Consider the following 27,294-nt stretch of genomic DNA (forward strand, 5'->3'; position numbering starts at 1 on the left):
CACCCCCCGCGACCTCAAATGAGACAAATGGTAGAAAATGGATGGATGGATGGATGGAATCAGTCTTGAAAAGCAGGAAGTTAACTGTATCATCTTTTTTGGTCAAGCATCTTTAATAATTTACATTTTTGGATGGAATAATTTCAAGTGCATGTTCAGTATTAGTTTCTACTTCAATACAAAAATAATTCCAACATGAAAAGACGGTTTTAAAGTAATTATTTTAAGAGGTGCTAAAGTTCTGAAAGGTGCTAATAAAAGAGTAATAGCTGTAAACATTTTCATACCAACATTGACATGTGATTACATCATACAGCTATTACAGAACAATTTAAATCCTCTTTAAAAGTAATCATTTCAACAGCAAATTCTAATTGTCAAATATATACAATGAACATTTTTCTGTATTTTTGTTTAAGACGATACGTGAGGCTGGTCGGCGTCTCGCTGACTGGCGAGGGCGACATCCGGCCCCTCCCACTTTTCCGGTCGAGTCGCATTCTAAAGCATCAAGAGTGGTGACGTAAGGGCACTTGGGTCACTCCACACCAAAGAAACAAATAGTTACCTTGGTAACAGCCTTATAAAAACATCCTTCACATTTCTGTTGGAGGTCAATGTTCAACTATAATGAAAAGAAAAAGCGCCAGACACCTAAAATGTTACAAGATCCGGCAGCTCCTCTCTCAATTTTTCTTGATCTTCTTCTTGTGTCTGGGCCGTCGTCCCTGTGTCCTCTTGCTCGCCTGCGGGGAACCGACATTGGCAAGACGTTAACAACAAATATATATTTATTTTGGGTCTTCAGGTGATGTCCACACCGGATGGGATGTGGTGGATCTGGACCATGGTGGTTTGATTCGCCGGCGTCAGCGGTGGGAGTCGAGGAGCGGGCGCGTTGAAGAGCTCATCGTCCGACTCCACCAGGCTCAGCACGTCACCTACGTTGTCGCCCGGGCGCCTGGAGAAAGGCAAACAGGTGAGGAGACATCAAAATTATGCTCTCACTTTGCCTCAATACTTGTAAGATTTCCTCAATCAAGTCCTTTAATAGACGCCCTTCCCTATTTAAATGTCTTCACACTGCAAAAAGTCAGTGTTCAAAAACAAGAAAAAAAATACAAAAATGAGGGGTATTTTATTTGAACTAAGCAAAATTATTTGCCAATAGAACAAGAAAATTCGACTTTCCAAAACAAGTCAAATTCGCTAACCTCAATGAACCCAAAAATACCTTAAAATAAGTATATACTTACTAATAACAAGTGCACTTTTCTTGGTAGAAAAAAAAAGAGGCCTTTTTTCTCAATATGTTGAAAAATTTGGTCGGGTTGCGGGGACAGCAGCCTAAGCAGGGAAGCCCAGACTTCCCTCTCCCCAGCCACTTCGTCCAGCTCCTCCCGGGGGATCCCGAGGCGTTCCCAGGCCAGCCGGGAGACATAGTCTTCCCAACGTGTCCTGGGTCTTCCCCGTGGCCTCCTACCGGTTGGACGTGCCCTAAACACCTCCCTAGGGAGGCGTTCGGGTGGCATCCTGACCAGATGCCCGAACCACCTCATCTGGCTCCTCTCCATGTGGAGGAGCAGCGGCTTTACTTTGAGCTCCCCCCGGATGACAGAGCTTCTCACCCTACCTCTAAGGGAGAGCCCCGCCACCCGGCGGAGGAAACTCATTTGGGCCGCTTGTACCCGTGATCTTGTCCTTTCGGTCATAACCCAAAGCTCATGACCATAGGTGAGGATGGGAACGTAGATCGACCGGTAAATTGAGAGCTTAGCCTTCCGGCTCAGCTCCTTCTTCACCACAACGGATTGATACAGCGTCCGCATTACTGAAGACGCCGCACCGATCCGCCTGTCAATCTCACCATCCACTCTTCCCTCACTCGTGAACAAGACTCCTAGGTACTTGAACTCCTCCACTTGGGGCAGGGTCTCCTCCCCAAACCGGAGATGGCACTCCACCCTTTTCCGGGCGAGAACCATGGACTCGGACTTGGAGGTGCTGATTCTCATCCCAGTCGCTTCACACTCGGCTGCGAACCGATCCAGTGAGAGCTGAAGATCCCGTCCAGATGAAGCCATCAGGACCACATCATCCGCAAAAAGCAGAGACCTAATCCTGCAGCCACCAAACCAGATCCCCTCAACGCCTTGACTGCGCCTAGAAATTCTGTCCATAAAAGTTATGAACAGAATGGGTGACAAAGGGCAGCCTTGGCGGAGTCCAACCCTCACTGGAAACGTGTCCGACTTACTGCCGGCAATGCGGACCAAGCTCTGACACTGATCATACAGGGAGCGGACTGCCACAATCAGACAGTCCGATACCCCATACTCTCTGAGCACTCCCCACAGGACTTCGAATGCCTTCTCCAAGTCCACAAAGCACATTTAGACTGGTTGGGCAAACTCCCATGCACCCTCAAGGACCCTGCCGAGAGTATAGAGCTGGTCCACAGTTCCACGACCAGGACGAAATAAGCGGAAGAAGATGGATGGATGGATGGATGGATGTTGAAAAATATTCTTGTGCCATTATCTTGACATAATGATATGCGCTCTGCATTACATTCCTTGAAACCAGCAAACTTATACTAAAAACTAATTTATTGTTCTTAATGGAAAGGCAACAAGGCAACCGCTTGTTACCTTCAAGGTCTCCTAGCCGCTCAGGCAAATCATTTGGTCTAAAAATGAATTTTTCCATGGATAACATGACATCCTCGCGCCAAGTGCGTGCTCTTTCAGTCAATTAGTGCGCATATATACAGCCCGGCCCCCGGCCAACATTTTTTAAATTGTAATATTGAGGAATTTATCTGAATGTGCATGAACTATTTCTGTTCAAAATTGTTTGAATTGTTAAATGTTTAAATATTAACTGTACTACTATATGAGTAGGTATTTTCTATTGTTTCATTGAAAATAAAACAGCAAAGTCCATTTGGCTGTCATCTGTTTTAGTTATGAGACACAATTGTGTCAAAATCATGTTTTTTTTTTTCATGCTTGAAATAAGAAATGATTACTTTAAAAAAGTAGTTTTATACTTGTGAGTGTTGATGACACAGCTTTGCAACACTTGATATTCTAGTTTCAAGCATGTTTTACTCAATATAGGTCATCAAATCTCAGCAACAAGCTGTAATATCTTACTGAGATCATTTAGGACCAAAACCCTTAAAACAAGTAAAACACTCTAACATAAAATCTGCTTAGTTAGAAGAATTATCTTATCAGACAGAAAATAAGCAAATGTCACCCTTATTTGACATATTTCATCTTACTTAGATTTCACTTTTTGCAGTGCACCTCTTTATAATGCGTGTGTATCGCTATATAGACCAATGTGACATTTTATATTTAAATACATTTCTGTAATAAATATTGTACCCATAAAAAGACAGACCCGACTGCAGAAAAACATTTTTCACGGTGGCCCCTGCTGAAAATGTATTCCCGCGCACACTTGCTAAAGCTGCATTGTTAGGGCTTTGTCTGTCCACAGCTAATTACTACATGTAAGACAAAACACTTTCACTATATTGCCAACAGTATTTGGCCACCTGCTATGGCGTCACATTAGTGCCAAAAATCCGAGCGCATAAAAACTGTTATCGCGCCCTGATTCTCCACTTTGTGCGCGCGCGCGACACCCTTTTGCGCGCTCTCTGTGTACTCCTGGCATCTCTCCTCGCGCTGTCATGTTTCTTTTTGGCACTTTGGGGGCGGGTATGCTTAAACGGCCCCTTCTTTCTGATTGGTCAGGCGAAAAATGCTGAAAAATGCTCAGAGCCAATCAGAAGTATAGCAGGGCGGGTCATCGTCAATATGTATCAAGATTTACAGCGGAAGAAGTGGATAAAAAAATGTCGTGCGCTGATGAAGGTTATTTCATAGCACATAAACACAATACAGGGTAATACAAAATGTGAGCCAAATAAATAATAAGACAACAAACACCATAATCACATCTTTCAGCCAGAACTGGTCCACCAGCAATAACATTATTTTATATTTTCACTTCTTCTTGAACATTTGTTTTCTAATTTATGGAATTTCTTTTGATTCAGCCATAAAATTAATGAAATCATCTTTGAATTTTGTTTTTAAAATGTTAAAAATAGCTTTTAATAATGTATTCTGAAACAGTTTAAAATAATCAGAGAACTGACTAACACTGACCCTACACAACTACATACCTGCCAACTACTCCGGTTTTCCCGTAATTAGTACGGTTTTCATCAACCTATTCCGGGTTACGGTTGCAGTGATAAAAAAATACGGTTTTTCATTAATTAAAAAACACATTTTTTTTAAAAGTTTTATTCACGAAATCGCGTAACAACAATGACAATCGACACTGCTTCCCGTAACTTCCTATCGAGCCATTCCGAATGCCATGTGCGAGGCTATTTATAGCACCGCTGCCAAGCACGAGGCACCAGTTGCCATTGTTTCCAAACGAGCGAACGATCATGGAATCAGCCGGAGAAAAATCGCAAACGAGTCTTAAACCGAAAAGAAAACTGCAGTCATTCCGTGAAGAATATTCAAAAGCCTATCCGGGAATAATTATCCCTTCCAAAAAGGGTGAAAACTACGCCAATTGCACCTTGTGCAGACAAGATTTTCCGATCGGACACGGAGGAATTAGCCATGTAAAAGACCACGTTGGGACAAAAAAACACAAGTCTAATGCCGTTGCTAGCGATACAAGTGGAAAACTTTCAACGTTTTTCGTCGCCCAAACAGATTCTTTGGATGTGATAAATGCCGAAGTTTTATTTACGGAGGCAATAATTGAGCATGGACTAGAATAAATTTGGATTTTAGCCACAAAAAGGTAATGACACCAATGTTATCTATTGGAATTGTTTAGTACTGTTATACTGTTAAAAGTGTTTATACTATTTATGCTTTCAAGTCCAAGTTGAAGAAATCTTGTTAAATGTTGACAGCATAACTACCAAAATACAGAAGTATGTCCTTAATATTTTTGCAGTGCTATTTCTGTTGAAAAGTTCAAATGATTACATTAGAGATGTGATGTGCCACTTTTCAAGTGTCTGATGGCTTCAATTAATTTTCATTCATTTTTCATATTTTGAATTCTTTTGAAAGGCTTACAAAAAAACGACATTTGAATTGTAATTCCATGCTATTGACAGGACTATTAATTTTAATGAAGTTAGCTTACCATGTTTACAGTATGATAATTGTGATAGAAATGTGAATTTTAGGCACAGAATATTTTTTACAATTGAACAAGGCAGTAGATTATACAAGCTTGGACAGAAAGTTAATAATGACACCAATTTTTTTTTAATGGAATTGTTTAGTACTGTTTTACCATTTGTTTACTGTAAAAAGTGTTTATACTTTCAATGAACAAATTGAAGTCTTGTGAAAGGTTGACAGGATAACTGGCATTAACTGTCAAAATAATTTCAAACTATTGAAGTTAGCTTACAGAATAAACATGTCAATCAACCCATATGATTTTTGCTGTAATATTTTTGTTTTGAAAAGTCACTGTGACTGATAGAAAAGTGATGGTTTTAGCAACATTTTAACCTGTCTGAATGCTAATAATCATTTTGCGTCGGGGGGCGAAGCCCTGAACCCCCCACCAGGACTTTGTCCTGGACCTACCGGGGCCTGCGGCCCCTGGACCCTGGCTACTAGGTTTTTCTGATTTCAAAAGTTGGCAGGTATGCAACTATGTTGCACAATTAAGTCTTTTTTTTTTTAAAGCGAAAGAGGTAATTTCAACAGGTACAGCATCCTATGTCATATCTACATGTAATAAGATTTGTAACAAGGCAAACCCTTTGTAAATTGGTCGAAAATCGAGCAAGTTATGGTAATTTAATTAGTACATGTACCATTGACATCAATGTAATGATTGAGGCTAGATGTCCGAGGTAAGATGGCTACAACGTTGCTATGCTGGAGAATGATTGGTCATATGAAAAATGCTCACAGCCAATCAGAAAGGAGGGGCCGTCTAAGCATACCCGCCCCCAAAGTGCCAAAAAGAAACATGACAGCGCGAGGAGAGATGCCAGGAGTACACAGAGAGCGCGCAGAAAGGCGTCGCGCGCGCGCAGAAAGGCACCGCGTGCGCGCAGAAAGGCACCATGCGCGCGATAACAGTTTTTATGCGCTCGGATTTTTGGCACTAATGTGACGCCATAACCTGCCTTGACTCACATATGAACTTGAAGTGCCATCCCATTCCTAACCCATAGGGCTCAATATGATGTGGGTCCACCTTTTGCAGCTATTACACCTTCAACTCTTCTGGGAAGGCTGTCCACAAGGTTGCGGAGTGTGTTTATAGGAATTTGACCATTCTTCCAAAAGCGCATTGGTGAGGTCACACACTGATGTTGGTGGAGAAGGCCTGGCTCTCAGTCTCCAAAGGTGTTCTATCGGGTTCAGGTCAGGACTCTGTGCAGGCCAGTCAAGTTTGTCCACACCAGACTCTGCCATCCATGTCTTTATGAACCTTGCTTTGTGCACTGGTGCACAGTCATGTTGGAAGAGGAAGGGGCCCGCTCCAAACTGTTCCCACAAGGTTGGGAGAATGGAATTGTCCAAAAATTTTTTGGTATCCTGGAGCATTCAAAGTTCCTTTCACTGGAACTAAGGGGCCAAGCCCAACTCCTGAAAAACAATCCCACAGCATCATTCCTTCCTTCACCAAATTTCACACTCAGCACAATGCAGTCCGAAATGTAGCGTTCTCCTGGCAACCTCCAAACCCAGACTCCTCCATCAGATTGCCAGATGGAAAAGCGTGATTCATCACTCCAGATAACTCCAGTGCTCTAGAGTCCAGTGGTGACGAGCTTTACACCACTGCATCCCACGCTTTGCATTGGACTTGGTGATGTATGGCTTAGATGCAGCTTCTCGGCCATGGAAACCCATTCCATGAAGCTCTCTGCGTACTGTACGTGGGCTAATTGGAAGGACACATGAAGTTTGGAGCTCTGTAGCAACTGACTGTGCAGAAAGTCTTCGCACTATGCGCTTCAGCATCCGCTGACCCCTCTCTGTCAGTTTACGTGGCCTGCCACTTGGTGGCTGAGTTGCTGTTGTTCCCAAACTCTTCCATTTTGTTATAATAAAGCCGACAGTTGACTTTGGAATATTTAGGAGCGAGGAAATTTCACGACTGGATTTGTTGCACAGGTGGCGTCCTATGACAGTTCCACGCTGGAGCGGCCCATTCTTTCACAAATGTCTGTAGAAACCGTCTCCATGCCTAACTGCTTCATTTTATACACCTGATTCTGATCATTTGGATGGGTGGCCAAATATACTTTGGGCAATATAGTGTATATTCGTAGTTATTGTAACGATGTGTTTGAAATTATTCAAGCCTTTACTGTGTCCAAAAAATGAAAGAGTTGGCCATTTCTATGGTATGAATGAGATTGTAAAAGGACTGTTATTGATCCGATGTGCTAAAACCTCTTTCCTGTTTAAAAGGTACATACAATATTAACCGATCTTTGTTCACGCACGTTATAAATATTAATAAAGTGTTTAGATGTATTTATTAAATCAATGTATTCTTGTTTGCCAAAAAGGGATTCCAAGTAATAGTTTTGTATTGACACATCTCATCTGTGCATACATTACTAGAATAACCTCAGGTGATGCACAGATGAGATGTGTCAATGTCAAAAAACTATTTTGAAACACTAAATTGTTGTTTGGGGTGGATTTCAGCTTGCTAAAGGGTACTTCAACACGTAGACAGTACAGCAGGGGTGCTCACACTTTTTCTGCAGGCGAGCTACTTTTCAATTGATCAAGTCGTGGAGATCTACCTCATTCATATATATCATTTATATTTACTTATTTATGAAATATATGTTTTTGTTAACAAGTTAAAGGTGTTTAATGATAATGCAAGCATGTTTAACACATATAGTTAATATTGTTAATACAAGCATGTTTAATACATATAGTTAATATTGTTAACAAGTTAAAGGTGTTTAAAGATAATGCAAGTATGTTTAACACATATAGTTAATATTGTTAACAAGTTAAAGGTGGTTAAAAATAATACAAGCATGTTTAACACAAATAGTTAATATTGTTAACAACTTAAAGGTGGTTAAAGATAAAACAAACATGTTTAACACATATAGTTAATATTGTTAACAACTTAAAGGTGGTTAAAGATAATACAAGCATGTTTAACACAAATAGTTAATATTGTAAACAACTTAAAGGTGGTTAAAGATAATACAAGCATGTTTAACACATATAGTTAATATTGTTAACAAGTTAAAGGTGGTTAATGATAATACAAGCATGTTTAACACATATAGATTCCTTTCTTTCATGAAGACAAGAATATAAGTTGGTGTATTACCTGATTGTGATGACTTGCATTGATTGGAATCAGACAGTGGTGATGATATCGTCCGCATTTTCGAATGGAGGAGAAAAAAAGTCCTCCTTTCTGTCCAATACCACATGAAAGTGGTTGGTTTTTGGCATCTTATTTGTCCAGCTTCCGTACTCCTTTGTATACACTTTACAAGAAATACATTGTCGGCAAACTCCGTAGCTTGCCAGCTTGTGCACGCCAGCTTTCTGAGACTCTTATTTTGGTAGCGCATGCAGGATGAAGCAGAGCTTTTATTGTGCAACTGTGCAGTCGGTCTTTGGAGTTTTGACGACAGGTACGGCGCCAGAGTCTGTTGAAATAAAGTGTTTGTCGCCTTCCAGTCGGTAATTTTAATGAGCTGGCAGCAGCCAGCGTCATCTCAGAAGACCCTCGGGTGCCGTGAATGTCAATCAAGTGACGAAAGTGACGTCATAGTGAAGATTTATGATCGCTCATTTTTAGGACTATTTTTTTAATGCCTGGCTGGTGATCGACTGACACACCCTCCGAGATCGACCGGTAGATCGCGATCGACGTAATGAGCACCCCTGCAGTACAGTATGTACTTTATCATCATATATGTATGTTTTAAATGTACACATCCAAACACTATTAATATTTATTATGGACAAAAAGCAGTTAATATTGTATGTAGATTCCAAACAAAAAAAATAGGTTTTAATCACAACATCGGATCAACAGTCCTTTACAATCTCATTAATACCATAGAAATGATCAAATCTTTCATTTATCGGACACCATAAAGTAGGGGTGTAACGGTACATGTATTTGTATTGAACCGTTTCGGTACGGGGGTTCCGGTTCGGTTTGGAGGTGTACCGAACAAGTTTCCACACGAACATATTAAGTAGCCGCCTCAGTCTCTGTCAGTACTCTACACAGCACCCAGCATTGTCCCACCCACACAACCATCTGATTGGTTACAAACAGAGCGGTAACAGCCAATCAGCAGTGCGTATTCGGAGCGCATGTAGTCAGTGCTTAGCGTTTAGTAGGTAAGCATAAGGCAGCGGACTCTCCCCAAATGATAATAAACACCTCCCAGTCAACTACTAGTAACATCACTATGAGCCCGTTGATCTTCTAGAAATATAAAAGGCAGCTCAGCTGGCTCGCAGTCCTGACTTGAGGTGAAGGCTAATTACCTTTTAGCGTAACGTTAGCTCATTTTGCGGTGTGCGTGTGTGTGTGTGTTACGGACAGCAAAGCCCTGTCTGTCTGTTATTTCACTTTACCTTTTCCTGTGTTGATTGAGCTGTGTTGAAGCAGCAAAAAAGGACATTATGTTAAATGAAGAGTTTCTGTCTCTGATAGTTGATATAATAATGTAAGTGCATCATAAAGCCTACATTAGAGATGCGCAGATAGGCAATTATTTCATCCGCAACCGCATCACAAAAGTCGTCACCCTTCCGCCATCCACCCGAACTAACATTTTATCAAAACCTCACCCGCCCGCACCCGCCCGTTGTTATATATCTAATATAGACGATGCAAGGCATTAGTGAGGTTATAAAGCTTTTGCCTGTTAAAGAAAGGAGACTGATCCAATTTAGCAGAGACATTCAATGCGTGCCACGCTGTCACGGCCCAGACGCACACCAGTGCGCAATCATCTGGGAGCGGCGCTGAGCGCACCTCCAAGCGCGCTCGCGCCACTCAAACTGCTGCAGGCAGCTGCGTTCACACATGCATCTGTAAGCCTTGTTTTAACATCCTGTGGCACTCTTCTGGGATCACGGCGGACGAAACTGCTCATGCTCAGGGTGTTTGTGGAGGTTCGGGGTTTTGCACAAATGTGATGCACCATGTTAGATGTCCCGGTTTTGTGACTGTCGTAGACATAAACAGCGTCGCAGCTCTTGCAAATCACGTAGCCAGCATTACTATCATCCTGATTTACAACCTCATAAAAACGAGTCCACGCTGAACTTTTCTGGCCTTTTTTTTCCCTTGTCTTTAGTATTCCCTTTTTTAGTTTGTCGCGTACCACGTTTGCTGCCGGCGTTGCCATCTTTTTTTTTTTTCTTCTTCTGTTGTGGCATATGCTGCAGGTGCCTGATGATAAATAATTGCCTGTTTCAAAGAGTGCTGCTCGTTTTTCGTATGTGGGTAACAACATTTAACTATGTATATATATTTCAGAATTGGTTTAACTGCCACCCGCCTGAATCTATTTAAAATCTAATTTTTTTAAATTTCAACCGCCCGACCCGCGGATAAAATCTAATTTTTTTTTATTTCAACCGCCCGACCCGCGGATAATCCGCGGACTCCGCGGTTGTGTCCGCAAACCGCGCATCTCTAGCCTACATGCACTCCATGGTTTTCAGGGATGAATAGTCTCTCTTATTGCTATTGTACTATTTTTTCAGCCATAGTTACATTAATCATTAGAAATGCAGCAGCCTAGTTTTGAATGGCAGGGTCCCTGCTATCACATGTTGATAAAAATATAACAGTTACATAATAAATCAACTACAGGCTTCCCAAATGCTGTAATAAATTAAGCATGATGAGTTGACTTGAAACTGTTTAATGTTGCACTTTTTATATGTAGAAGAAAAGTTTTGTCATTTTATTTAATCTGAGCAACAACTTGAGGCAGTTTAATGTTGATTAACGTGGGCAGAATTATTATAGTGTTCCCAATGTTAAAAGGATAAAGCCATTGTTTACAAATCTGGTAAATAAATAACCAAAAAATGTAGATTTTGTTGTTTTCTTACTGTACCGAAAATGAATCGAACCGTGACCTCTAAACCGAGGTATGTACCGAACCGAAATTTTTGTGTACCGTTACACCCCTAGTACTTTATTATCATAAATGTATGTTTTAAATGTACACATCCAAACACCATTAATATTTACTATGGACAAAAAGCAGTTAATATTGTATGTAGCTTCCAAACAAAAAAAAGTGGTTTTAATCACCACATCGGATCAACAGTCCTTTACAATCTCATTAATACCATAGAAATGATCAAATCTTTCATTTATCGGACACCATAAAGCAGGGGTGCTCATTACGTCGATCGCGAGCTACCGGTCGATCTCGGAGGGTGTGTCAGTCGATCACCAGCCAGGCATTAAAAAAATAGTCCTAAAAATGAGCGATCATAAATCTTCACTATGTAGTCACTTTGGTCACTTGATTGACATTCACGGCACCCGAGGGTCTTCTGAGATGACGCTGGCTGCTGCCAGCTCATTAAAATGACCGACTGGAAGGCGAGAAACACTTTATTTCAACAGACTCTGGCGCCGTACCTGTCGTCAAAACTCCAAAGACTGACTGCACAGTTGCACAATAAAAGCGCTTCTTCATCCTGCCTGCGCCAACAAAATAAGAGTCTCAGAAAGCTGGCGTGCACAAGCTAGCAAGCTATGGAGTTTGCCGACAATGTATTTCTTGTAAAGTGTATACAGAGGAGTACGGAAGCTGGACAAATAAGATGCCAAAAACCAACCACTTTCATGTGGTATTGGACAGAAAGGAGGACTTTTTTTCTCCTCCATTCGAAAATGCGGACATTATCAGCACCACTGTCTGATTCCTATCAATGCAAGTCATCACAATCAGGTAATACACCAAATTATATTCTTGTCTTCATGAAAGAAAGGAATGTATATGTGTTAAACATGCTTGTATTATCTTTAAACACCTTTAACTTATTAACAATATTAACTATATGTGTTAAACATGCTTGTATTATCTTTAAACACCTTTAACTTGTTAACAATATTAACTATATGTTAAACATGCTTGTATTATTTTTAAACACCTTTAAGTTGTTAACAATATTAACTATATGTATTAAACATTCTTGTATTATCATTAAACACCTTTAATTTATTAACAATATTAACTATGTGTTAAACATGCTTGTATTATCATTAAACACCTTTAACTTGTTAACAATAACTATATGTGTTAAACATGCTTGCATTATCTTTAAACACCTTTAACTTGTTAACAATATTAACTATATGTATTAAACATACTTGTATTATCATTAAACACCTTTAATTTTTTAACAATATTAACTATATGTGTTAAACATGCTTGCATTATCATTAAACACCTTTAACTTGTTAACAAAAACATATATTTCATAAATAAGTAAATATAAATTAAATATATGAATGAGGTAGATCCCCACGACTTGATCAATTGAAAAGTAGCTCGCCTGCCATAAAGGCTTAAATAATTCCAAAAACATATCGTTAAAATAACCACAAATACAAGTGTTTGTCTTACGTGTAGTAATCAGTTATGGACAGACGAAGCCCGAAAGCGGTGTGCGCTCCTACATTTTGGGTAGGGAATCAGTTTTTTGCATGACAACTTCCACAACCATGTTTGTTCACAAATGAGCATGTGGTCAAACAGAGCTACGGTTCTCTTTTTCATGCACTCCAAATCATTATTCAAGTGAAAAAAATACTCCATGTGTAATGAGTTTTAAACAATAAATCACGCTCTCTTTACACTTTAAGTAGGCCCTCCAGGGTATTTGATGTAGTAGCGTTTTTTTTGTTGCTGCATGTTTTGCACAAGTTATTATGCATTATGCAACATCAGGTAACATCCCACAATCCAACGAGAGCTACAGTATTTCAAATAAAGTGTTGTTAAAAGAACACATTGGTGTGTTGTGTTTGGTGGCGTCACTAATGAGTGGATTGTGTTGCAGGGTGTTTGTGGAAAGAGAGGCGTACTCACCCAAAGGCTCCTCCTGCAACGCAACACAACAAAGTGAGTACTGATGCGTGGGAGACACTGGTGTAGCAGACTTTCATGCAACATCTTCACGTTACCTAGGCAGACTCGGTGCCGGTTGGAGTAAACCACTTTGGCCACGACGATGGCGGAGGCCACGATAAGAGCGGCGATGAACACGCCGATGACGGCGCCCGTGTAAGCCAAGGAAGCTGCGGAAATGAAAAGGCGGCTCAGGCTGGTTCGTCAACATTCCCAACACTTTTGTCCTACGGTATCTCAAACAGTGCAGCCTTCACATTTCAAGGCACAATACTGGAGAAAGCAATGTACTTAAGTAGGGGTGTAACGGTACACAAAAACATCGGTTCGGTACGTACCTCGGTTTAGAGGTCAAGGTTCGGTTCATTTTCGGTACAGTAAGAAAACAACAAAATCTACATTTTTTTGGTTATTTATTTACCAAATTTGTCAACAATGGCTTTATCCTTTTAACATTGGGAACACTATAATAATTCTTCCCACGTTAATCAACATTAAAGGGGAACATTATCACAATTTCAGAAGGGTTAAAATCATTAAAAATCAGTTCCCAGTGGCTTATTATATTTTTCAAAGTTTTTTTCAAAATTTTACCCATCACGCAATATCCCTAAAAAAAGCTTCAAAGTGCCTGATTTTAACCATCGTTATATACACCCGTCCATTTTCCTGTGACGTCACATAGTGATGCCAACACAAACAAACATGGCGGAAAGAACAGCAAGCTATAGCGACATTAGCTCGGATTCAGACTCGGATTTCAGCGGCTTAAGCGATTCAACAGATTAGGCATGTATTGAAACGGATGGTTGTAGTGTGGAGGCAGGTAGCCAAAACCAAATTGAAGAAGAAACTGAAGCTATTGAGCCATATCGGTTTGAACCGTATGCAAACGAAACCCACGAAAACGACAAGACAGCCAGCGACACGGGAGAAAGCGAGGACGAATTCGGCGATCGCCTTCTAACCAACGATTGGTATGTGTTTGTTTGGCATTAAAGGAAACTAACAACTATGAACTAGGTTTACAGCATATGAAATACATTTGGCAACAACATGCACTTTGAGAGTGCAGACAGCCCAATTTTCATCAATTAATATATTCTGGAGACATACCCTCATCCGCGCTCTTTTCCTGAAAGCTGATCTGTCCAGTTTTGGAGTTGATGTCAGCAGGCCAGGGAAGCTAGGGTTGATAGGGGGTTTAGCTCGCTCGTCTGCGGGAACAAACTGCCGCCATTGCTTGCCGTGCTACCGAGGTCCTTTGTCCCTGAATTGCTCACACACTCCGGCAGATTCAATGGGGGTCTGGCGGCAGATTTCTTTGACTTTATCGTTGGAAATGCATCTGCTTTGAGTGTCGCAGGATATCCACACATTCTTGCCATCTCTGTCGTAGCATAGCTTTCGTGGGTAAAGTGTGCGGAACAAACGTCCAATTTCTTGCCACTTTGGCATCTTTGGGCCACTGGTGCAACTTGAATCCGTCCCTGTTGGTGTTGTTACACCCTCCGACAACACACCGACGAGGCATGATGTCTCCAAGGTACGGAAAACAGTCGAAAAAACGGAAAATAACAGAGCTGATTTGACTCGGTGTTTGAGAAAATGGCGGATTGCTTCCCGATGTGACGCCACGTTGTGACGTCATCGCTCCGAGAGCGAATATTAGAAAGGCGTTTAATTCGCCAAAATTCACCCATTTAGAGTTCGGAAATCGGTTAAAAAAATATATGGTCTTTTTTCTGCAACATCAAGGTATATATTGACGCTTACATAGGTCCGGTGATAATGTTCCCCTTTAAACTGCCTCAAGTTGTTGCTCAGATTAAATAAAATGACAAAACTTTTCTTCTACATATAAAAAGTGCAACATTAAACAGTTTTAAGTCAACTCATCATGCTTAATTTATTACAGCATTTGGGAAGCCTGTAGTTGATTTATTATGTAAATGTTATATTTTTATCAACATGTGATAGCAGGGACCCTGCCATTCAAAACTAGGCTGCTGCATTACTAATGATTAATGTAACTATAGCTGAAAAAATAGTACAATAGCAATAGGAGAGACTATTCATGCCTGAACACCATGGAGTTCATGTCGGATGCAGTTACATTATTATATCAACTATCAGAGACAGAAACTCTTCATTTAACAGAATGTCCTGCTTCAACACAGCTCAATCAACACACAAGAGGTAAAGTGAAATAACAGACAGACAGGGCTTTGCTGTCCGTAACACACACACACACGCACACACCACAAAATGAGCTAGCGTTACGCTAAAAGCGAATTAGCCTTCACCTCAAGTCAGGACTGCGAGCGAGCTGAGCTGCCTTTTATATTTCTAGAAGATCAACGGGCTCATAGTGATGTTACTAGTAGTTGACTGGGAGGTGTTCATTATCATTTGGGGAGAGTCTGCTGCCTGATGCTTACCTGCTAAACGCTAAGCACTGACTACATGCGCTCTGAATACACACTGCTGATTGGCTGTTACCGCTCTGTTTGTAACCAAATCGAACCAAAACCTCCGTACCGAAACAGTTCAACACAAATACACGTACCGTTACACCCCTATACTTAAGATTAGTCAGTGTACAGCTTGTGAAGATTTACTAGCAACTGAACAGGAGTCAACACTCACACACGACTGAGTAGCAAGATATTTGTGTCGCACCGTGGTACTTATAGTGTGCACGAGTGCAGTGGTTCATTGAGGAGAAACATACATTCCAACATGTTGTTGTGACACAATGAAGCTTTTTCTTCTTGAGACATAGCAGCTTATCAATGCTCGGGGTTCCTGATAAGACATCACACTAAATACTAAAATAAAGCTAACATGTATCACACTAGCTAGACAGATAACGTCAAGTAACAAAACACATGAATCCAAGGTGGGTGCCTGCAAAATTGCCTAAAAAGTCAGCATGCCAACGGTTAAAGGAGAACATTATCACCAGACCTATGTAAGCGTCAATATATACCTTGATGTTGCAGAAAAAAAGACCATATATTTTTTTAACCGATTTCCGAACTCTAAATGGGTGAATTTTGGCGAATTAAACGTCTTTCTAATATTCGCTCTCGGAGCGATGACGTCACGTTGTGACGTCACATTGGGAAGCAATCCGCCATTTTTTCAAACACCAAGTCAAATCAGCTCTGTTATTTTCCGTTTTTTCGACTGTTTTCCGTACCTTGGAGACATCATGCCTCGTCGGTGTGTTGTCGGAGGGTGTAACAACACCAACAGGGACGGATTTAAGTTGCACCAGTGGCCCAAAGATGCCAAAGTGGCAAGAAATTGGACGTTTGTTCCGCACACTTTACCCACGAAAGCTATGCTACGACAGAGATGGCAAGAATGTGTGGATATCCTGCGACACTCAAAGCAGATGCATTTCCAACCGTAAAGTCAAAGAAATCTGCCGCCAGACCCCCATTGAATCTGCCGGAGTGTGTGAGCAATTCAGGGACAAAGGACCTCGGTAGCACGGCAAGCAATGGCGGCAGTTTGTTCCCGCAGACGAGCGAGCTAAACCCCCTATCGACCCTAGCTTCCCTGGCCTGCTGACATCAACTCCAAAACTGAACAGATCAGCTTTCAGGAAAAGAGAGCGGATGAGGGTATGTCTCCAGAATATATTAATTGATGAAAATTGGGCTGTCTGCACTCTCAAAGTGCATGTTGTTGCCAAATGTATTTCATATGCTGTAAACCTAGTTCATAGTTGTTAGTTTCCTTTAATGCCAAACAAACACATACCAATCGTTGGTTAGAAGGCGATCGCCGAATTCGTCCTCGCTTTCTCCCGTGTCGCTGGCTGTCGTGTCGTTTTCGTGGGTTTCGCTTGCATACGGTTCAAACCGATATGGCTCAATAGCTTCAGTTTCTTCTTCAATTTGGTTTTCGCTACCTGCCTCCACACTACAACCATCCGTTTCAATACATGCGTAATCTGTTGAATCGCTTAAGCCGCTGAAATCCGAGTCTGAATCCGAGCTAATGTTGCTATAGCTTGCTGTTCTTTCCGCCATGTTTGTTTGTGTTGGCATCACTATGTGACGTCACAGGAAAATGGACGGGTGTATATAACGATGGTTAAAATCAGGCACTTTGAAGCTTTTTTTAGGGATATTGCGTGATGGGTAACATTTTGAAAAAAACTTCGAAAAATACAATAAGCCACTGGGAACTGATTTTTAATGGTTTTAACCCTTCTGAAATTGTGATAATGTTCCCCTTTAACATGCGACAAGTATCAAAATATATTAGACTACAGGCTTTTCCCCGGACATGTCCTCTTTTGCTGGACTGTCCAGGCTGGGTTTCTTAAATGCCTCAAATGTCCGGTATTTTTGAGTTAGGGTTGCGTGTACTTTCAATGTACGTCCAGGGTTAAGAAGGGGTTAAAAACAAAAACAAATTGTGAAGATGTGCGCACGCAGCAACATTCGTGAGGGAGGGGCAGAGACAGAGAGCGAGAGAGCGAGAGACAGTCGAGAGACAGACAGGACACAAGAGAAAAGCCGAAACGTAAATGCAACTGATTTGCGGGAAAAGTATCTGTGTTTTCGTCCTGGCCGTGACACATGGAAAGCAGAATGCACTGTGTGCAAAGCAGGAATGTGTATATCTGTGACTGTGGCAAATAAAGGGGCCAACGATATACAAGCCCATATCGACACGACCGTATTTTTCGGACTATAAGTCGCAGTTTTTTTCCTAGTTTGGCCGGGGGGGCGACTTATACTCAGGAGCGACTTATGTGTGAAATTATTAACACATTAGCGTAAAATATCAAATGATATTATTTATGTCATTGACGTAAGAGACTAGACGTATAAGATTTCATGGGATTTAGTGATTAGGAGTGACAGATTGTATAGCATGTTCTATATGTTATAGTTATTTGAATGACTCTTACCATAATATGTTACGTTAACATACCAGTTGCTTATTTATGCCTCATATAACGTACACTTATTCAGCCTGTTGTTCACTATTCTTTATTTATTTTAAATTGCCTTTCAAATGTCTATTCTTGCTGTTGGCTTTTATCAAATACATTTCCCCCAAAAACGCGACTTAAACTCCAGTGCGACTTATATATGTTTTTTTCCTTCTTTATTATGCATTTTCAGCCGGTGCGACTTATACTCTTGAGCGACTTATACTCCGAAAAATACGGTAAGAGTTATAGAAAATGTTGGGGTTTTTTGGGGGTCTTTTGTGTCGATGATTATGACAGTGTTGTTTAATGTGGTTTCACTATATGGCACATGTTTATGACAGTGTTGTTTAGTGTGGTTTCACTATATGGCACATGTTTATGACAGTGTTGTTTAGTGTGGTTTCACTATATGGCACATGTTTATGACAGTGTTGTTTAGTGTGGTTTCACTATATGGCACATGTTTATGACAGTGTTGTTTAGTGTGGTTTCACTATATGGCACATGTTTATGACAGTGTTGTTTAGTGTGGTTTCACTATATGGCACATGTTTATGACAGTGTTGTTTAGTGTGGTTTCACTATATGGCACATGTTTATGACAGTGTTGTTTAGTGTGGTTTCACTATATGGCACATGTTTATGACAGTGTTGTTTAGTGTGGTTTCACTATATGGCACATCTTTATGACAGTGTTGTTTAGTGTGGTTTCACTATATGGCACATGTTTATGACAGTGTTGTTTAGTGTGGTTTCACTATATGGCACATGTTTATGACAGTGTTGTTTAGTGTGGTTTCACTATATGGCACATCTTTATGACAGTGTTGTTTAGTGTGGTTTCACTATATGGCACATGTTTATGACAGTGTTGTTTAGTGTGGTTTCACTATATGGCACATGTTTATGACAGTGTTGTTTAGTGTGGTTTCACTATATGGCACATGTTTATGACAGTGTTGTTTAGTGTGGTTTCACTATATGGCACATGTTTATGACAGTGTTGTTTAGTGTGGTTTCACTATATGGCACATGTTTATGACAGTGTTGTTTAGTGCGGTTTCACTATATGGCACATGTTTATGACAGTGTTGTTTAGTGTGGTTTCACTATATGGCACATGTTTATGACAGTGTTGTTTAATGTGGTTTCACTATATGGCACATGTTTATGACAGTGTTGTTTAGTGTGGTTTCACTATATGGCACATGTTTATGACAGTGTTGTTTAGTGTGGTTTCACTATATGGCACATGTTTATGACAGTGTTGTTTAGTGTGGTTTCACTATATGGCACATGTTTATGACAGTGTTGTTTAGTGTGGTTTCACTATATGGCACATGTTTATGACAGTGTTGTTTAGTGTGGTTTCACTATATGGCACATCTTTATGACAGTGTTGTTTAATGTGGTTTCACTATATGGCACATGTTTATGACAGTGTTGTTTAGTGTGGTTTCACTATATGGCACATCTTTATGACAGTGTTGTTTAATGTGGTTTCACTATATGGCACATGTTTATGACAGTGTTGTTTAGTGTGGTTTCACTATATGGCACATGTTTATGACAGTGTTGTTTAGTGTGGTTTCACTATATGGCACATGTTTATGACAGTGTTGTTTAGTGTGGTTTCACTATATGGCACATCTTTATGACAGTGTTGTTTAGTGTGGTTTCACTATATGGCACATGTTTATGACAGTGTTGTTTAGTGTGGTTTCACTATATGGCACATGTTTATGACAGTGTTGTTTAGTGTGGTTTCACTATATGGCACATGTTTATGACAGTGTTGTTTAGTGTGGTTTCACTATATGGCACATGTTTATGACAGTGTTGTTTAGTGTGGTTTCACTATATGGCACATGTTTATGACAGTGTTGTTTAGTGCGGTTTCACTATATGGCACATGTTAATGACAGTGTTGTTTAGTGTGGTTTCACTATATGGCACATGTTTATGACAGTGTTGTTTAATGTGGTTTCACTATATGGCACATGTTTATGACAGTGTTGTTTAGTGTGGTTTCACTATATGGCACATGTTTATGACAGTGTTGTTTAGTGTGGTTTCACTATATGGCACATGTTTATGACAGTGTTGTTTAGTGTGGTTTCACTATATGGCACATGTTTATGACAGTGTTGTTTAGTGTGGTTTCACTATATGGCACATGTTTATGACAGTGTTGTTTAGTGTGGTTTCACTATATGGCACATCTTTATGACAGTGTTGTTTAATGTGGTTTCACTATATGGCACATGTTTATGACAGTGTTGTTTAGTGTGGTTTCACTATATGGCACATCTTTATGACAGTGTTGTTTAATGTGGTTTCACTATATGGCACATGTTTATGACAGTGTGGTTTCACTATATGGCACATGTTTATGACAGTGTTGTTTAGTGTGGTTTCACTATATGGCACATGTTTATGACAGTGTTGTTTAGTGCGGTTTCACTATATGGCACATGTTTATGACAGTGTTGTTTAGTGTGGTTTCACTATATGGCACATGTTTATGACAGTGTTGTTTAGTGTGGTTTCACTATATGGCACATGTTTATGACAGTGTTGTTTAGTGTGGTTTCACTATATGGCACATGTTTATGACAGTGTTGTTTAGTGTGGTTTCACTATATGGCACATATTTATGACAGTGTTGTTTAGTGTGGTTTCACTATATGGCACATGTTTATGACAGTGTTGTTTAGTGTGGTTTCACTATATGGCACATGTTTATGACAGTGTTGTTTAGTGTGGTTTCACTATATGGCACATGTTTATGACAGTGTTGTTTAGTGTGGTTTCACTATATGGCACATGTTTATGACAGTGTTGTTTAGTGTGGTTTCACTATATGGCACATGTTTATGACAGTGTTGTTTAGTGTGGTTTCACTATATGGCACATCTTTATGACAGTGTTGTTTAATGTGGTTTCACTATATGGCACATGTTTATGACAGTGTTGTTTAGTGTGGTTTCACTATATGGCACATCTTTATGACAGTGTTGTTTAATGTGGTTTCACTATATGGCACATGTTTATGACAGTGTGGTTTCACTATATGGCACATGTTTATGACAGTGTTGTTTAGTGTGGTTTCACTATATGGCACATGTTTATGACAGTGTTGTTTAGTGTGGTTTCACTATATGGCACATATTTATGACAGTGTTGTTTAGTGTGGTTTCACTATATGGCACATGTTTATGACAGTGTTGTTTAGTGTGGTTTCACTATATGGCACATGTTTATGACAGTGTTGTTTAGTGTGGTTTCACTATATGACACATGTTTATGACAGTGTTGTTTAGTGTGGTTTCACTATATGGCACATATTTATGACAGTGTTGTTTAGTGTGGTTTCACTATATGGCACATGTTTATGACAGTGTTGTTTAGTGTGGTTTCACTATATGACACATGTTTATGACAGTGTTGTTTAGTGTGGTTTCACTATATGGCACATATTTATGACAGTGTTGGCATTGTTCATACGGCCACCCTTAGTGTGACATGTATGACTGTTGAGCAAGTATGCACTTCATTCGCTCCTGTGCAGTATATATAAAATCAAGATGATTGTGTCATTAGTTCATTATCGGGCACAATTAAATTAAATTAAATTAAATACGGTAAGAGTTATAGAAAATGTTTTTTTTTTGGTCTTTTCCTCACCTCTCACAGTGAGGTAGACCTCCAGCTCGAACACGGCCAGCGGGTTCTCGCTGCGGCAGAAGTAGACGCCCTCGTCGTCCTTGCTGACGTTGGCGATGGTCAGCCGGTAGGTGGGGCCGTCCACGGACAGGAAGTACTTGGCGCCGGCGACGATCTCCACGTGCTCCCGGCCCCGCCTCCAGGTGGTTTTGGCCGGCGGGGCAGACGTGGACTCCGTGCAGGTGAGCGTGACGTTGCTCCCCTCCTGAGCCGAGGCCAGCGGCTCGCCTTCGGGATACGGCGGCTCTGTGACCAAAACACAATCAGTACGGTTGCTTCGATCCCGCTTAACATATACACCTCTTCTACCACAAGGTGGTGCTGTGCCCCATAGGCCTCCATCTACATTTAAGCCAGTGGGTGCTTGGTGTGTGTGTGTATTAGTGTTGTCCCGATACCAATATTTTGGTACTGGTACCAAAAGTGTTTCGGTACTTTTCTAAATAAAAGGGACCACAAAAAATGTAATTATTGGATTTATTTCAACAAAAAAATCTTAGGCTACATATGTTTCTTATTGCAATTTAGTCCTTAAATAATATTAAATAATATTAACATTAAATAATATTATGGTACATGAAACATGTGTTTATTATTGTAATTTAGTCCTTAAATAATATTAATATTAATATTAAATAATATTAGGGTACATTAAACATATGTTTATTATTGTAATTTAGTCCTTAAATAATATTAATATTAATATTAATATTAAATAATATTAGGGTACATTAAACATATGTTTCTTATTGCAAGTTTGTCCTTAAATAAAATAGTGAACATACTAGACAACTTGTCTTTTAGTAGTAAGTAAACAAACAAAGGCTCCTAATTTAGCTGCTGACATTATGCAGTAACATATTGTGTCATTTTCCATTCTCATATTGTCAAAATTATTAAGGACAAGCTGTACAAAATAATTATTAATCTACTTGTTCATTTACTGTTAATATCTGATTAATTTCTCTTTTAACATGTTCTATCTACACTTCTGTTAAAGTGTAATAATCACTTATTCTTCTCTTGTTTGATACTTTACATTAGTTTTGGATGATACCACACATTTGGGTATCAATCTGATACCAAGTCGTTACAGGATCATACATTGGTCATATTCAAAGTCCTCATGTGTCCAGGGACGTATTTCCTGAGTTTATAAACATAATATGAATTTAAAAAAACGAAAGAAGATTTTGTGACGTTAAAAAATATCGATGTAATCATAGTAGTGTCGACTAGATACGCTATTGTACGTGGTATCATTACAGTGGATGTTAGGTGTGGATCCACCAATGGCGTTTGTTGACATTGTAGCGCCCCGGAAGAGTTTGTGCTGCAGGGAATTCTAGGAATTTATTCTGTAGTGTTTATGTTGTGTTGCGGTGCAAATATTCTTCCAAAATGTGTTTGTCGTTGTTGTCTAGTGTGGTTTCACTATATGGCACATGTTTATGACAGTGTTGTTTAGTGTGGTTTCACTATATGGCACATCTTTATGACAGTGTTGTTTAGTGTGGTTTCACTATATGGCACATGTTTATGACAGTGTTGTTTAGTGTGGTTTCACTATATGGCACATGTTTATGACAGTGTTGTTTAGTGTGGTTTCACTATATGGCACATGTTTATGACAATGTTGTTTAGTGTGGTTTCACTATATGGCACATGTTTATGACAGTGTGGTTTCACTATATGGCACATGTTTATGACAGTGTTGTTTAGTGTGGTTTCACTATATGGCACATGTTTATGACAGTGTTGTTTAGTGTGGTTTCACTATATGGCACATGTTTATGACAGTGTGGTTTCACTATATGGCACATGTTTATGACAGTGTTGTTTAGTGTGGTTTCACTATATGGCACATGTTTATGACAATGTTGTTTAGTGTGGTTTCACTATATGGCACATGTTTATGACAGTGTTGTTTAGTGTGGTTTCACTATATGGCACATCTTTATGACAGTGTTGTTTAGTGTGGTTTCACTATATGGCACATGTTTATGACAGTGTTGTTTAGTGTGGTTTCACTATATGGCACATGTTTATGACAGTGTTGTTTAGTGTGGTTTCACTATATGGCACATGTTTATGACAATGTTGTTTAGTGTGGTTTCACTATATGGCACATGTTTATGACAGTGTGGTTTCACTATATGGCACATGTTTATGACAGTGTTGTTTAGTGTGGTTTCACTATATGGCACATGTTTATGACAGTGTTGTTTAGTGTGGTTTCACTATATGGCACATGTTTATGACAGTGTGGTTTCACTATATGGCACATGTTTATGACAGTGTTGTTTAGTGTGGTTTCACTATATGGCACATGTTTATGACAATGTTGTTTAGTGTGGTTTCACTATATGGCACATGTTTATGACAGTGTTGTTTAGTGTGGTTTCACTATATGGCACATGTTTATGACAGTGTTGTTTAGTGTGGTTTCACTATATGGCACATGTTTATGACAGTGTTGTTTAGTGTGGTTTCACTATATGGCACATCTTTATGACAGTGTTGTTTAGTGTGGTTTCACTATATGGCACATGTTTATGACAGTGTTGTTTAGTGTGGTTTCACTATATGGCACATGTTTATGACAGTGTTGTTTAGTGTGGTTTCACTATATGGCACATGTTTATGACAATGTTGTTTAGTGTGGTTTCACTATATGGCACATGTTTATGACAGTGTGGTTTCACTATATGGCACATGTTTATGACAGTGTTGTTTAGTGTGGTTTCACTATATGGCACATGTTTATGACAGTGTTGTTTAGTGTGGTTTCACTATATGGCACATGTTTATGACAGTGTGGTTTCACTATATGGCACATGTTTATGACAGTGTTGTTTAGTGTGGTTTCACTATATGGCACATGTTTATGACAATGTTGTTTAGTGTGGTTTCACTATATGGCACATGTTTATGACAGTGTTGTTTAGTGTGGTTTCACTATATGGCACATGTTTATGACAGTGTTGTTTAGTGTGGTTTCACTATATGGCACATGTTTATGACAGTGTTGTTTAGTGTGGTTTCACTATATGGCACATGTTTATGACAGTGTGGTTTCACTATATGGCACATGTTTATGACAGTGTTGTTTAGTGTGGTTTCACTATATGGCACATGTTTATGACAGTGTTGTTTAGTGTGGTTTCACTATATGGCACATGTTTATGACAGTGTTGTTTAGTGTGGTTTCACTATATGGCACATGTTTATGACAGTGTTGTTTAGTGTGGTTTCACTATATGGCACATGTTTATGACAGTGTTGTTTAGTGTGGTTTCACTATATGGCACATGTTTATGACAATGTTGTTTAGTGTGGTTTCACTATATGGCACATGTTTATGACAGTGTTGTTTAGTGTGGTTTCACTATATGGCACATGTTTATGACAGTGTTGTTTAGTGTGGTTTCACTATATGGCACATGTTTATGACAGTGTTGTTTAGTGTGGTTTCACTATATGGCACATCTTTATGACAGTGTTGTTTAGTGTGGTTTCACTATATGGCACATGTTTATGACAGTGTTGTTTAGTGTGGTTTCACTATATGGCACATCTTTATGACAGTGTTGTTTAGTGTGGTTTCACTATATGGCACATATTTATGACAGTGTTGTTTAGTGTGGTTTCACTATATGGCACATGTTTATGACAGTGTTGTTTAGTGTGGTTTCACTATATGGCACATCTTTATGACAATGTTGTTTAGTGTGGTTTCACTATATGGCGCATATTTAGGACAGTGTTGTTTAGTGGGGTTTCACTATATGGCACATCTTTATGACAGTGTTGTTTAGTGTGGTTTCACTATATGGCACATGTTTATGACAGTGTTGTTTAGTGTGGTTTCACTATATGGCACATGTTTATGACAGTGTTGTTTAGTGTGGTTTCACTATATGGCACATGTTTATGACAGTGTTGTTTAGTGTGGTTTCACTATATGGCACATGTTTATGACAGTGTTGTTTAGTGTGGTTTCACTATATGGCACATGTTTATGACAATGTTGTTTAGTGTGGTTTCACTATATGGCACATGTTTATGACAGTGTTGTTTAGTGTGGTTTCACTATATGGCACATGTTTATGACAGTGTTGTTTAGTGTGGTTTCACTATATGGCACATGTTTATGACAGTGTTGTTTAGTGTGGTTTCACTATATGGCACATGTTTATGACAGTGTTGTTTAGTGTGGTTTCACTATATGGCACATGTTTATGACAATGTTGTTTAGTGTGGTTTCACTATATGGCACATGTTTATGACAGTGTGGTTTCACTATATGGCACATGTTTATGACAGTGTTGTTTAGTGTGGTTTCACTATATGGCACATGTTTATGACAGTGTTGTTTAGTGTGGTTTCACTATATGGCACATGTTTATGACAGTGTTGTTTAGTGTGGTTTCACTATATGGCACATGTTTATGACAGTGTTGTTTAGTGTGGTTTCACTATATGGCACATGTTTATGACAGTGTTGTTTAGTGTGGTTTCACTATATGGCACATGTTTATGACAGTGTTGTTTAGTGTGGTTTCACTATATGGCACATCTTTATGACAGTGTTGTTTAGTGTGGTTTCACTATATGGCACATGTTTATGACAGTGTTGTTTAGTGTGGTTTCACTATATGGCACATCTTTATGACAGTGTTGTTTAGTGTGGTTTCACTATATGGCACATATTTATGACAGTGTTGTTTAGTGTGGTTTCACTATATGGCACATGTTTATGACAGTGTTGTTTAGTGTGGTTTCACTATATGGCACATCTTTATGACAATGTTGTTTAGTGTGGTTTCACTATATGGCGCATATTTAGGACAGTGTTGTTTAGTGGGGTTTCACTATATGGCACATCTTTATGACAGTGTTGTTTAGTGTGGTTTCACTATATGGCACATGTTTATGACAGTGTTGTTTAGTGTGGTTTCACTATATGGCACATGTTTATGACAGTGTTGTTTAGTGTGGTTTCACTATATGGCACATGTTTATGACAGTGTTGTTTAGTGTGGTTTCACTATATGGCACATGTTTATGACAGTGTTGTTTAGTGTGGTTTCACTATATGGCACATGTTTATGACAATGTTGTTTAGTGTGGTTTCACTATATGGCACATGTTTATGACAGTGTTGTTTAGTGTGGTTTCACTATATGGCACATGTTTATGACAGTGTTGTTTAGTGTGGTTTCACTATATGGCACATGTTTATGACAGTGTTGTTTAGTGTGGTTTCACTATATGGCACATGTTTATGACAGTGTTGTTTAGTGTGGTTTCACTATATGGCACATGTTTATGACAATGTTGTTTAGTGTGGTTTCACTATATGGCACATGTTTATGACAGTGTGGTTTCACTATATGGC

General features: G+C 39.5%; 1 protein-coding gene across 1 annotated transcript; it reads right to left on the reverse strand.

The window, feature by feature from the left end:
- Positions 1–290: 290 nt before the first annotated feature.
- Positions 291–22,235, reverse strand: LOC133574964 (V-set and immunoglobulin domain-containing protein 10-like). The gene is made up of 6 exons (XM_072912628.1): positions 22,181–22,235; positions 21,855–22,139; positions 13,261–13,374; positions 13,166–13,178; positions 822–961; positions 291–746 (listed from the first exon to the last, which is right to left on the reverse strand). The coding sequence occupies exons 1-6, from the start codon at positions 22,233–22,235 to the stop codon at positions 655–657; spliced, it is 699 nt and encodes a 232-aa protein (XP_072768729.1). The 3' UTR covers positions 291–654.
- Between the last annotated feature and the right edge of the window lie 5,059 nt (positions 22,236–27,294).

This window comes from Nerophis lumbriciformis, linkage group LG38 (genome assembly GCF_033978685.3).
Source record: "Nerophis lumbriciformis linkage group LG38, RoL_Nlum_v2.1, whole genome shotgun sequence".
In the NCBI taxonomy this organism is placed as follows: Eukaryota; Metazoa; Chordata; class Actinopteri; order Syngnathiformes; family Syngnathidae; genus Nerophis; species Nerophis lumbriciformis.